This window comes from Phoxinus phoxinus, assembly GCF_949152265.1.
Source record: "Phoxinus phoxinus genome assembly, chromosome: 10".
NCBI lineage: Eukaryota > Metazoa > Chordata > Actinopteri > Cypriniformes > Leuciscidae > Phoxinus > Phoxinus phoxinus.
In genome coordinates, this window is record NC_136885.1 from 32243624 (window position 1) to 32256159 (window position 12536).

General features: G+C 36.4%; 1 protein-coding gene across 2 annotated transcripts; it reads right to left on the reverse strand.

Annotated features, from left to right (window-relative positions):
- Positions 1-3532: 3532 nt before the first annotated feature.
- ethe1 (ETHE1 persulfide dioxygenase) lies at positions 3533-12372 on the reverse strand. 2 transcript variants are annotated; one of them, XM_079624643.1, is made up of 8 exons: positions 12006-12372; positions 10413-10542; positions 8865-9009; positions 7894-8042; positions 7368-7497; positions 6311-6400; positions 5963-6079; positions 3533-3984 (listed from the first exon to the last, which is right to left on the reverse strand). In XM_079624643.1, exons 2-8 carry the CDS (start codon positions 10440-10442, stop codon positions 3938-3940), a joined length of 708 nt encoding a protein of 235 aa, XP_079480769.1. In that variant the 5' UTR covers positions 10443-10542; positions 12006-12372; the 3' UTR covers positions 3533-3937. The 2 variants fall into 2 exon arrangements, with proteins under 2 accessions (XP_079480769.1, XP_079480768.1); XM_079624642.1 differs by lacking the exon at positions 12006-12372 and having other exon boundaries at positions 10413-10909.
- Between the last annotated feature and the right edge of the window lie 164 nt (positions 12373-12536).

Consider the following 12536-nt stretch of genomic DNA (forward strand, 5'->3'; position numbering starts at 1 on the left):
AGCAACAGTGCTTTTAATGACACTTCAGATTCTATTAAACAATCAAAATATGAGTAGGCCTATGTTATATTGGGAAGAAGTATAAACTAAACTTGGTTAAGGTATTAAAATGACATAATTAATTATATATAAGGCAAAATTACTTTTATAAGGCAAACCTTTTGTGCATAAAAGGTATATAAAAACAAAAGGCACACAGGGAATAAAGCACATTGACTACAATGTAATCAGTTATTAATATTTTGTTGTTTCTCCATGGTTTTTGATTACAGCAGCCATTATCCTGAGCTGACTCACTAAATTGTGTGCATGTGTCATGCTTAACTTCTTTCCAATCCTCCTTAAGTTCTTCCCAAAGTTGAGCTTCATTGGAAGACCTGCATGACTTGTCACAATTCAGGTTTATTATTGCTAAATTTTGACTTGTTGGACTGGAGAACACGACTCCAATCTTCCACACTTCAATCCTTCTGTTCTTTGGCAAAAGCAAGGTGTTTTTTGCAGTGGATAAAACTAATAAATGGATTCTTTACTGGTACACATCCTCTCAATCCAGTCTATTGTAGCTGATGGCTTACCGTTCAAGATGAAATTGGAGGTTGGATGTCTCGTTCAGGTCTTTAGAAGTGTTTTTGAGGTGGTCCCACATTCAGGGGATTTTCATCCTCCTTTCAAAATGTTCTTCCCTGACCAGCCACAGCACTTCACATCCTGGACATGAGCAATATGGAAAACTGATTGACCAGGGTTTGCCATTTTAACAACATCCTCCTTGGTTGCAGAGGACAGCTCCTTCCATCTTGTCAGTTTCACTAAAACACTAACATCTAATATATCTATCTGCCACATTGTGATTTATTGCTGGGATAAAGAGTGCAGGATTGGTATGACCACTTGGCCAACAATGATGTCCGCACAATTCGGTATGTTTCATTGCATCATGAACACGTACATTAGTTTTACACGACAATAAATATTTAACCCCTTAAGCGACACCCCCTCTTTTTAAATAGACATGAAAATGCACATTCTGAACTTAAATGGTTGTAATTCAAGAATGCTTTGGAATAGATGTAAGATTGGTCTTGTTTTAAAGAAGACATTTGGCAGAGTTTTGCAGAAGTGAAATCAAATTAAGAAAGTTAAACAGAAAAAAAGTTATAGAAGTTTGAGTTTATGAAAATGTACAATGTTAAAAAAATAATTTATATAGAATATATATTTTAAAAACTTGGTGGACTCAAAAAATGCAAAAAAAAATCAAAGCCAAAAATCTGAACAAGTTGTCTTTCAGATTTTAGGTTGATATCTCAAAAAATAAGCTTTCAGTGAGATTTAGTTTGGGCGCAGTACCACACCTCTCCACTAGTTGACATTACTGCACATATAAGGGCGCCTCATTTCCATTTGAGGGTCCCACTTTATATTAAGTGGCTTTAAGTACTATGTACTTACATTGAAATTAATAATTTGATACAATGGACTTATTGTGTACATACATGTTTTTACATTGTACTTATATTTTTAAAATACCTGTATGTAATTACATTTGTAATTACACAGTTGACCCTTCCCTTACACCTTAACCCACCCTTAAACTTAACCATACCAGCACACCTGTCCCTAACCTTACCCGTATCACACCGCAATAGCAGCAAAAGTGTTTTACAATAAAACATGAACACAATAAGTACATTGTACTTATTTTTCGATGTAAGTACATACTTAAAGCCACTTAATATAAAGTGGGACCAAAAACGGTAATTCTCTGTCTGATCAAATGACACAAAGTTTGATCATTTCAAAATAGGCTTGAAAATATAAAAAATTTATTTGAGGTAATGAAGATAAAGTGAGTTTGACCTGAGCAGATTTCTCATAAATTGTGCAAGAAGTGACGGAATGAGGAATGCCCCCTAAACGTTGCTCAGTTCACTTCTGAGGGACGTCACGTGACACAGACAGTGTGACTTTCACATCACGACAGTCAAGAGTCCAGCGCGACTGCTGGGGTCATAAATCTCAAGTGTAAGTGTGTATGATATTAGTCTCAGTGCCACACAGACAGAAAGACAGAGAGTGAGATGCGTATAAAAGCGGAGACAAAACACAGAACAGATGGAGGGCAGTAAGACACGGACAGCTGGCTCTTTTGTGTCTTCCTCCCGCACACAACACACTGTCAGACACTTTCAAATCTTATACCTTCCAGCAAAAGAACCTCATTTGGCAAACGCAGACGAGACTATCAAGAGTTTAGTGACTGCCTTTATGTGACAGTTTTTGTTTCACTATTATTCACACTCCCCACTGGCACACAATAAAAGGCTTGTTATTTTCCTGCCGAAGCACATCTGTTGGCTTCCTGGCATTGAGCTGCCCCTGCATAAAGGGCACTAAGAGTGTTGAGTGATGAAACGCAGGTAGCACAACACTCGCTCGCTTAGAGGTCAAGTGCGAAGCACTAAAACAGAACTGCACAAAGAGTCACTGCTGTCAAAGTTAAAATACTGTCCCTGTCTGCCATTAGTCAAGTCACAGATAGCTCTCAATACCATTGGCTGAGCCAGTGTTATGCCACACCCACCTAGGACAATGAAACAAACAGATTCCAGCTCTATGAAAGCTTGGTTTCACCACGAAAAAAAAACTTTTTAATCGCACAATTAAGACTTTTATCCTCACAATTGCAAGTTAGGAACTCATACTTGTGACATCTCGCAATTCAGATATTTTTTTCCTCCGAATTTCAACTTTACGTCTCAGAATTGTGCCATTTTTTCTTGGAATTCAGTTTTTTTTCCTTTCTTTTTTTCCGCCATACAAATATAAAAAAGGTAATTGACTGTAAGATCAAAAATATGACTTTTCTCACAAATGCAAGTTATGAACTAATAATTGTGAGCCCCCCCCCCCCCCCTTCTGCTACAGAATAAAACTAAAAAAGCGATTGCGAATTTACAATTCATACTTTTTTATCGTAATGTGAGTTTATATATCACAATTCTGAAAAAAGTAAGAACAGTGAGATATATAAAAAGTCACAATTACTTTTATTTGTATTCCGTTGTGGAAACAACCTTTCATAAGAGCTTGATCTACTCTGAAATTTAAAACTGCCTCCAAAAAGAACATTAATTGAAACTACACTGCAAAAAAACAGCCCTGAAACCCACACAACTGTCCTCATTTACACGTCAATGACGCAGAGTGGGTGATCAGAAACATCACCTGTCTGAACGTCCTACACCTGAATACTCTGAAAAGACTGAAAGTCAGAAGATCAAACTAACAGCATCACCGTAATCTGAGTGTGAAGACTCATCAGCACTGATATACTGATGCAAATGACATTGTTTTGAAGACGAGACTTTCAGGCTGTGCATGAACTTTCAGACCATTTCACTTGCAAATCACCTGGTTTTTCTCGTCTGTCCTGACGGTAAAGGCATTTAAGGAAATGCAACATTCAGGATGTTTGTATAAGTGACAAAACCCCCAAAAGAGCCAAAAACTGTGCTTGACGCAGCTGTGGATTGACCAAACATTTATTAAAAACAGATTAAATATATATATTTTAGAGTTTTATCACAAAATATATCATAAGATGAGTTTTACTATAACCTTTCACATTACAAATGAGAGCTTCAGCACTTGATTATTTAAAGGAAGCTGAAAGAAGCAGACAATCATTTCTCTGAATGAGATATTACATGATTCGGCACACAGGTTAGGCCAAAGTAGTTTTTGAAATCCAGAAGAAGAAGAAAATCGACAACAGCAAATACTGACAATAATGAAAATGTAATTTCATTATTCTGGTTCATCTTTGTCTGCTTACCCTGAATCACAGGAATCATTACATATATCATCTCACTGAATGTAGTTTATAATTATATGCACTGTAAAATTAAAAAGTTAATGTCAGCTTTCACATTCAAATATCATGAAGTCCACACACCAAGTTCGCAGGCACTGATATATCTGTGGGTTTAAAAACAAAACATGAGGCATTTTAGTTATTACAATAATGTTAAAAGAACACAACTTTAGACCTCATTTCCCATCGAATTAAACTTCAAACACACTCAATATGAGCAAACCGACACACCCTGTCAAACCCGACCCAACCATCTTAGTCATAATGACTTTAATAACTGATAGATACATGTTTTCACTCACTCCATTAGAACGGACCCCTACGGCACCTTTAAAGGGATAGTTTACCCAGAAAATTAATTCGTCATCATTTACTCATTTGCATGTTGCTCAAATCTGAATAACTTTATTGTCGTAGAAGACAAAAGAAGAATCGGGTTTGACACCATGACAGATGTTGTAGCCAAAAATGCCACTTGTGAGTGTGTGAAAATGTGAATGAGCACTGAAACCTGGGTCTGTTCATCACACAAAATATCATATGACGTGGAATATAGTGCCAGTCGTGCTCACAGATGTTGAATTATTAATGTTACACAGAATAATTACATCATGCCGGTGTGGAATGACTTTTTAAAGAAGTCTCTTATGTTCAACAAAGCTTTATGTTTGATAAAATTGTAATATTGTGAAATATTATTACAATTTATAAAATGGTTAGTTCCAATCCTTGATTCTGATTGGTTAATAGCTGTGTTTTATTTACGATATAACACGGCTATGACCGCTTCACCCAACGGTTCTATGCATCACTACACAACAACCCTAGCAACCGCACTTAGCAACTTAAACACGTTTGATCTCATCCGTATTGTTCATTGAAGCTATAGTAGATTATTGTAAGAGATCGAGTAAGCGAGTGTACCTGCATTTACAGTAGACATAGCATTTTCCGTCAGGTCAGTCCTATATTCCTAATAAAAATGTCCGCTGCGATATCTTGTCCTTTTAACAGTTAAGGGGTTTTCCCGTGCCTATAGTCATCTGTCAGTTGCATCTTCCTTCTCCGTGATCACAAGTTTGAGTCCTTTCAATGTAAAAGTCTTCTCTACTGACTGACTCACTCATAAAGACAGTCTTTATGAACATCATCAAGCTAAGAACATCATCAAGGACAATACTCATCCAGGCCACCATCTGTTTCAATTGATGCCTTCGGGTAGGCGTTACAGGTCTATACAAACAAGAACTACCAGATTTAAAAATAGCTTCTTTCCAAATGCAATTGTTTCCATAAACAAATGTTGTTAGACAAACTCAGTCACTCACTGTCAACTTTTGCACTGCGATTACGGTTTTAATTCTGTTTTTTTATTATTTTTATTCTGTTTTTATTCTGTTTTATATATAAGGTTTATTTATTGTATTTTATCGTACACGCCCAATGGAGAGCGATCCTAATTTCGTTGTATTTTAAATGACAATGACAATAAAGGCATTCAATTCAATTCAATTCAATTTGCCGCCATCTATTGGCAAAATAATGTAACGTAACTTGTTGAAAACTATGATACACTACTATTCCAAGGCTAGAGATAAGATTTAAAAATAATTAATTAATACTTTTACTGGCAATAAATTTAACAAAAGTGACAAAGACATTTATAATAATAATAAAAAATCCAAATTAAATAAATGCTGTTCTTTTGAACTTTCTATTCATCAAACAATCCTGAATTTTTTTTTATTGTGATTCCCACAAAACTATGAAGCAATTATGAACAATTTTTTTTAGCATTGATAATAATAAGAAATGTTTCTTGATCAGCAAAACATCATATTATAATTATTTCTGAAGGATCGTGTGACACTGAAGACTGGAGTCTGAAAATTCAGCTTTGATTAGTTATATTGTAATTATATTCAAATAGAAAACATTTATTTTAAATCCTAATAATATTATAATTTTAAATTATATAATATCTTTATAGTATATAGATGTATATAATGCGCATATAAAACTGTAACGGTACCAACAGTGTATTGTAACTGTACATGCAACATAAATAAACTGATACTCTACCTAATTTTTTAGGTTTGGGGAGATTGAGGTTGTTCATGATGTTCACAAACTCGTCCAGTGTCTTTGTCAGCCGTGGATTAAACTTCTTTTCCTCGTCTACGGTGGACACAGTCTGACCTTCAGCGTTCAGAGTAAATCAAAACAAACAGGAGAAGAAAGAGAAAGTTAAATATCCCTACTACTACAAACCTTAGTAAATAGTTGTTTAATTGTTTAACATTCCTCAATGGACTGTAAAAGCAGCGGTTTCACTTGCCACACAGTTAAAGTGGTTTTAGACTTTAGTTTCCCGTGGTAAAATGACTTTAACACACAGTGACTGATAGTTTAATGCTGTAAATCATGTACCCTTGTAGTCGTGTGCGGGGTAGATGAAACAATGTGCAGGCAGGGTGAAAATCTTCTTATGGATGGACTCGTACAATCTCTTTGGACAACCTGAGTGAAGACAGAGAGGAGCTTTACGGTCTCGCCATCATGTGGCCATTTGAAGTACTACAAAAACAAAGGCAACAATGATCACAGGGAAACATTACTAGGGCTTACTATTAGGGCTTATGATATTGTGAATATTCACAAAATACTACTCTACAATTTCATTGATTTTATTCTGCTTTTTATTTGGGTATTACATTTTCTAAACAGTATGTAATTTGACTACCTTCACAATCAACGTAGGTACATATTGGCGTTTATGACTGTGTTGTTATATTGGTGCATATTAATGTAAAAGATTAAATCTTATTCTTCCTTGTGTACATTTATAGAAAAAAAGTATGAAAATATCATGACCTTTAATGCTTTTTTACATTCTCATCTTTCTTTAGTGTGTGATGTTCCTGTCTGAGCCTGAAAAAGGTCTGCAAAGTTACAAAGTCCTCCAGCGAGAGTTATTCTCAATATCATTGTCTCTGTTTCTGAACAAAACGAGTCTTGAGGCTTGAGTTTTCTTCCAGGAACGAACATGTCACAATATTCCTCATTTAAATAATTCCCACCTAAGGAATATGCAAATAAAGGGGGCGGGCCTGGTTGAGTTAGTTAGTAGTGTGTTGAAACTCGCGGTTATGGTAAGAGGCGTGACATTTCCAAAACACCCTCAAAGCAACTGACGAATCACAACACACCGTTCCAGACAACCAATCAGAGCACATTGAGCTTTTCAGAAGGAGAGACTTTATAGAGACCGGAACTAAACAGAGCGTTACTGACAGACTGGGAAGAGAGGTTGAGCAACAATGTCAAATACATGAAAAATACTGTGTTTATTAAACATGAAAGCCTATTCTAGTAGAGCCCAAATACAAAATCAAGACTGTAAAAGGGCATAATATGGCCTCTTTAACAGCTCCACAATGGGAGATTAGCTCAGTCTGTATTTCTGTAATCCTAACGCTTCGGTCACCTTGCTGAAAGTCTGTCCGTCCGCAGCCCCGGATGAGGATGGCGTCACCAGTGAAAGCCATTCTCTGATCTCCAGTGACGTACGTCAAACATCCATCCGTGTGTCCCGGGGTCTCTCGCACGGTTAGACACTGAAACACACCAAGAGCCAAAGTTCTGAAAAGAGTAATAATCCTATCAGCACTTTAGTGATTATATAACCCGTTCAACTCTCACTGACTACGATAAGCATGATAACAACACTGTAAAACATCAACACAGCCTTTGTGTTTTTCTTCACACTGTCATTAAAATAGATTAGTCATAAATAAACTAACTGTAAATGACCCGTTCGTGATCCTGTTTTCAAATCCGAGTGGATTTGTAAGGTTTAGTGGTCACTTGCAATATTAAATTGCATATTATATATTATTTAGGTGATATTATTATATATATTTTGTATATATATAAATAAACATACTGTAAATGCCCCGGTCATGATATTGTTTTTGAAACAGTATGGATTTTGTAGGTGTAATCCTTCATACATGTTTTCCGAAAGGGATCCGGTCTCCCTCTGAGAGCTGTATGTCCGCAGTGGCTCCGCTGTGTTTGGAGATGCAACTCTTCAGTCCAAACACCTTCTTCTTCAGCAGTCCAGTGCCAGTGATGTGATCCGCGTGACAGTGAGTGTTCACTGGTGGAGAACAAGCACAGACAGACATCATCAAACTGACAGAAGATTTAATTCATAAATGGAAGATGGAAACCAGGGCCTAAAATGAACACTTGCCAAGCTCCAAATGCGAGTCAAAATCGCCGTTTGAGACTGGAGAATATGAAACGGTGAGACTCGCCAGTTGGCCGGTAACATTTTTGTGAATTCTAACAATGCCTGAAGGTCAACGACGCTCGGGACGGTTGATGGGAAAAGGAGCTCATTACATTACTCACGCACAGTGTAGAGAGTTTTGTGTGTGCAAACATCCAAAGTGCGCGCCCAGAGCGTGTCTCAGACAGCATGCGAATACTAAACTGAGCTTTCACGTCTTCTTGCGCTTGAGAAAAAAATCTCTCACTGCTCTAGACTGAATAACTTTCGTAACTTTAATAAGGATGCTAAATTTATGCAGTGTTACTTAACATTTGTTTACTTTATTAAATTTCTGAACCTGAAAACTACAGTCAGACCTACCTGAAAAAACTGAAAAGCAGTTTTTCCCCTTCATTTGCATCTTTATTATATTGTATTTATTTGTGCTTTTGCTAGTAATTTGATTATTTGTTCTAATTTTATTACTGACTGTTTACTTGTCTTTAATATTGTTTTAAATTTACATTAGTTAGGCTAGTAGTTTTAGTTGTAGTCTCAAAATTCTGTGTAAATTTTCCCTCATATCTAAAGTTTAGTTGCCATTTGTTGCATTCACAAAAACAGTTTCATGGCTCCGGCCATTGGCGGCTGTGGCAGAAAAGTTAGTTTAAGGTCCTGGATAGAACGGTAGATAGAAATATTCACCGGCCACTATGAGTTTAAGTCCCAGTTGATCGATGAGCTGCAGGTCTCTGTCCACTGTTTCCAGCACGGGGTCGATCAGCACGGCCTCTCTGGTGTCTGTGTCGGCCAGCAGGTATGTGTACGTGCTGCTTTCAGATTCAAACAACTACAGGAACAACAACATCATCATCAGGACTGTCAGAGTGAGTCAGCTGAATGTGTGTGTCCAGAAACATTCCATTCATATCTGCCTTCATCAGCAAAATACGCTTACCGTGTATCAGTTTACTCGTTACATGCAGCTCACACACACACAAAATCAACAGGGTAACCATTATTTCTGACAAAATTACATAGTAAAACTTATTTGATCTAATTTGATATTTTCCACCACTGATATAAAACAAATTAAAATGACAAATTAATTTTAGAATAACAGGAAGTAGCCGAAAGAAAGATTTTACAGAAGTAACGGTAACACTATACAACAAGGTCCCCATTAGTTAATATTAGTCAATGAATGCAATAATTAATATCTAAAATTAATATTAGCAATTTATATTTTGTTACAGTATTTATTCATCTTTGTTTACATTAGTTAACAAAAAAAATATAAAAAAATTGTTCATGCTATAACTATTATTTAACCATTAAATAATAAGAAAAAACTTTTGGTTTTAATACTGTATTTGTAAATGTTGGAATTAACATTAACTAAGATAGTTAATGTAACTCATGCATGTTAACAAATGGAACATTATTTTAAAGTGTTACCAATGTAACAACAACTGCAGGTTTAACTGCATTTTATACTTGCATTGTATATAACATACCTGTACACATAGTGCATACATATATAGTTAATTGTCTATTTTGTCTATTGTTTATTTTATATTTATATATTTTTTAATCACTTATTTTATTTGTATTATCCGTCTTGTCATTCTGTCTGTGCAAGACAAATTGGTAATAAAGCTCTTTCTTTTTCTGAACAGTGGAGAATGAATGAAATGTTGCAATTTGTTATGCTTTTGCTATGGACTGTCATTTAAAGATGCTAAAACGTCAATACATTTTTAGGAGTTTTGCTTCACAGTCGTTTCAATGTTCCTTTGTTTTCATGCTAAACATATAGTATGGTAGTCATAAATATGTTTCCCACACTTATGTTAGTGGAAAACATATTTATGTAATAAATATTTACATAGTTATGTAACTGACGCATGTCAGTTCTGCTCAAGCTCACAGGTCAGGTGTTCAGAATCACATTAAATAATATCAACATCTATTGCAGATTTATTGTTTTAGAAAACTTTAGGTCAAATGATGCGATATAAGTTCCTGCAGACTTTAATAAGAATGTATGTGTCTGTGTTTCACTGTCTGATCATAGTGTATGAGAGATGATGTCCTGTAAAAATTAACTTTCCATCGTCGTTTATAGCAGTTCTGTATCCACAGTGAGCAGGCCACCATTAAATACAAAAACATACACTTGTTTCTCCTCATGTCACATGAATAAACAAACTAATGTGCAGACAGAGCATCAGAAGCCCCGCGCGCTCTCACCTGTCTGAAGAGCGGGGCCCCGGGCTCCATCAGTCCGCTGTAGAGTCTCACTGACGCCGGGCCTCTGTGATCGATCACCGGTGCTTTGCAGTTCCACAGCCGGATCGCAGAGCTCACTGCAGGCTTCAGTCTGTTTAAAAGAGCTGCACTCATTTTACTTCTGTGTGCAAGTCGGAGTCTCCACCTTAAACCGGTATGACAAGTCTCTCAGGATCAGATCACTGAAGGAACTTGGGTCGTCAAACTGAACTGTAAACGAGCGAGTGCACGCCTCCTTCCGGGATCACTGCAGATAGTGGAGGCGCGTATATTATTTGGCAAGAGACGTGAATTGCTCATGCATGGGATCGCTTTATAAATTTGCTAATATGCAGTATAGATAGTAGTGTCAATTCCTAATGTTTATGAAATTCTAAAGTGATCACGGGCACTGACAAGGAACCTTGAATTGTCCGCGCATGCGCAGCAAGCTCGTGTGTGCAGCGCTGCCACTTGGCGGTGGGACGCCGAATGAACTTGGTTTAAAAACAAAACCTAGCCTTATATAAAAATATAACCATAAGAGAACATTCTGTTTACATTTTTATTAGGGTGTCACAAAAACCTCCCTCTCTTCTGACAACATAGAAAACAGAAACTAGTTCACAAAAAAAGAAGAAGATAATTTTGATGAAATCTGAGAGATTTCTGTCCCTTCATTGACACCTGCGCAGCTACCACTTTGATAGTACTTCAGACAGTTCATAAAGAGTGTTACACAGCACATATAAGCTTCTGCAAGAGGTTTGTCCTCGTGTCAAGCAGGTTCGGTTGAGCTTCTGTTTATGTTCGCTGATCAATGTTTATATTTAAGCCTAAACCCCTCAATTCATATGGATAAGTTTTACGAACGCTTTATAAACTTTTTGTAGCGTCTAAGTGGTAGTTGCGTAGCTGTCAATGGAGGGACAGAAAGCGCTCAGATTTCATCAAAAAGATCTTCATTTGTGTTCTGAAGATGAACAAAAGTATTATGGGTTTGAAACAATATGAGGATGAATAATTTTTGGGTGAACTATCCCTTAAAGTATCAACATCTATTGCATGCAGACTTTTTTTGTCAAATGTTGTGAGAAATGCTCCTGCAGACTTTAAGTGTCTGTCTGTTACCAAAACTTTTTAGTTACCAACATTCTTCAAAATATCTTTTGTGTAAATAAGAAAAAAAAATAGTTTATACTTTTGGGTGGACTATCCTTTTAAAAGAATGCTCCTAATCTTATAAACTGATTCCCAAAATGAACCAAACAGGAAACGTGCTAACGTTAGGATAGTATTTCGTGTTTGCTGGGGTTCAGTAGTAGAAACATTGCAACGTTTCAATCAATTAAAATTATACTATAATAACTAAAGGTTAAAAATACAATAGAAGCAGCTCACATGCTAAAAGGCATCAAAGCAACATTTTACAGAGAACATTTAAAATTATAGTAGGCGACAATTAATGTTATTCACATAACCAGAGTAAACCACAGACATATATTAACAGAGGTTTCTGAAGCCAAAATAAAACTTTAGAGACTATCAGAGTCAAGAGAGCTGCTTTGAACTTACCTGGAAATACGCTTGTAAAGGTCAGCAGCTGCTGTCCTTCTCTATTCCTGCACTTTCAGGTTCTTTGTAGGGCAGTGGGTGACGAGCACAAATATTCAATGATCATGAGTGTCTGGAGTCACGTAGGCTCAAAAATATCATTGAGTCTCTGAGGGTCAATTACAAGATGCTTCCAGTGAGACACCAAGCAACAGCAGCAGCACACCTTAATTCATTTTCATGAGCCGTCTAAAAGATGAAATGAAAACAATTTGATGTTTACCAGGCACTATGTGCACAAGTTCCAGTTCATTTATGAGCTTCAAGTCTCTGTCCAGAGTTTCCAGTACAGGTCAATCAGCAGGATATGTGTTTAGATTCAGATTCAAACAACTACAGAAACAACATCATCATCATGACACAAAGAGACAACTGTCAGAGTGAGTCAGCTGAATTTACTACGCTTCACATTCCTTTAATATCTCCCAACATAATTTTTATTTATGTATTGTTCTCACACGCCCTTTTCCGAGCTTACGTGACTCCAGTCAG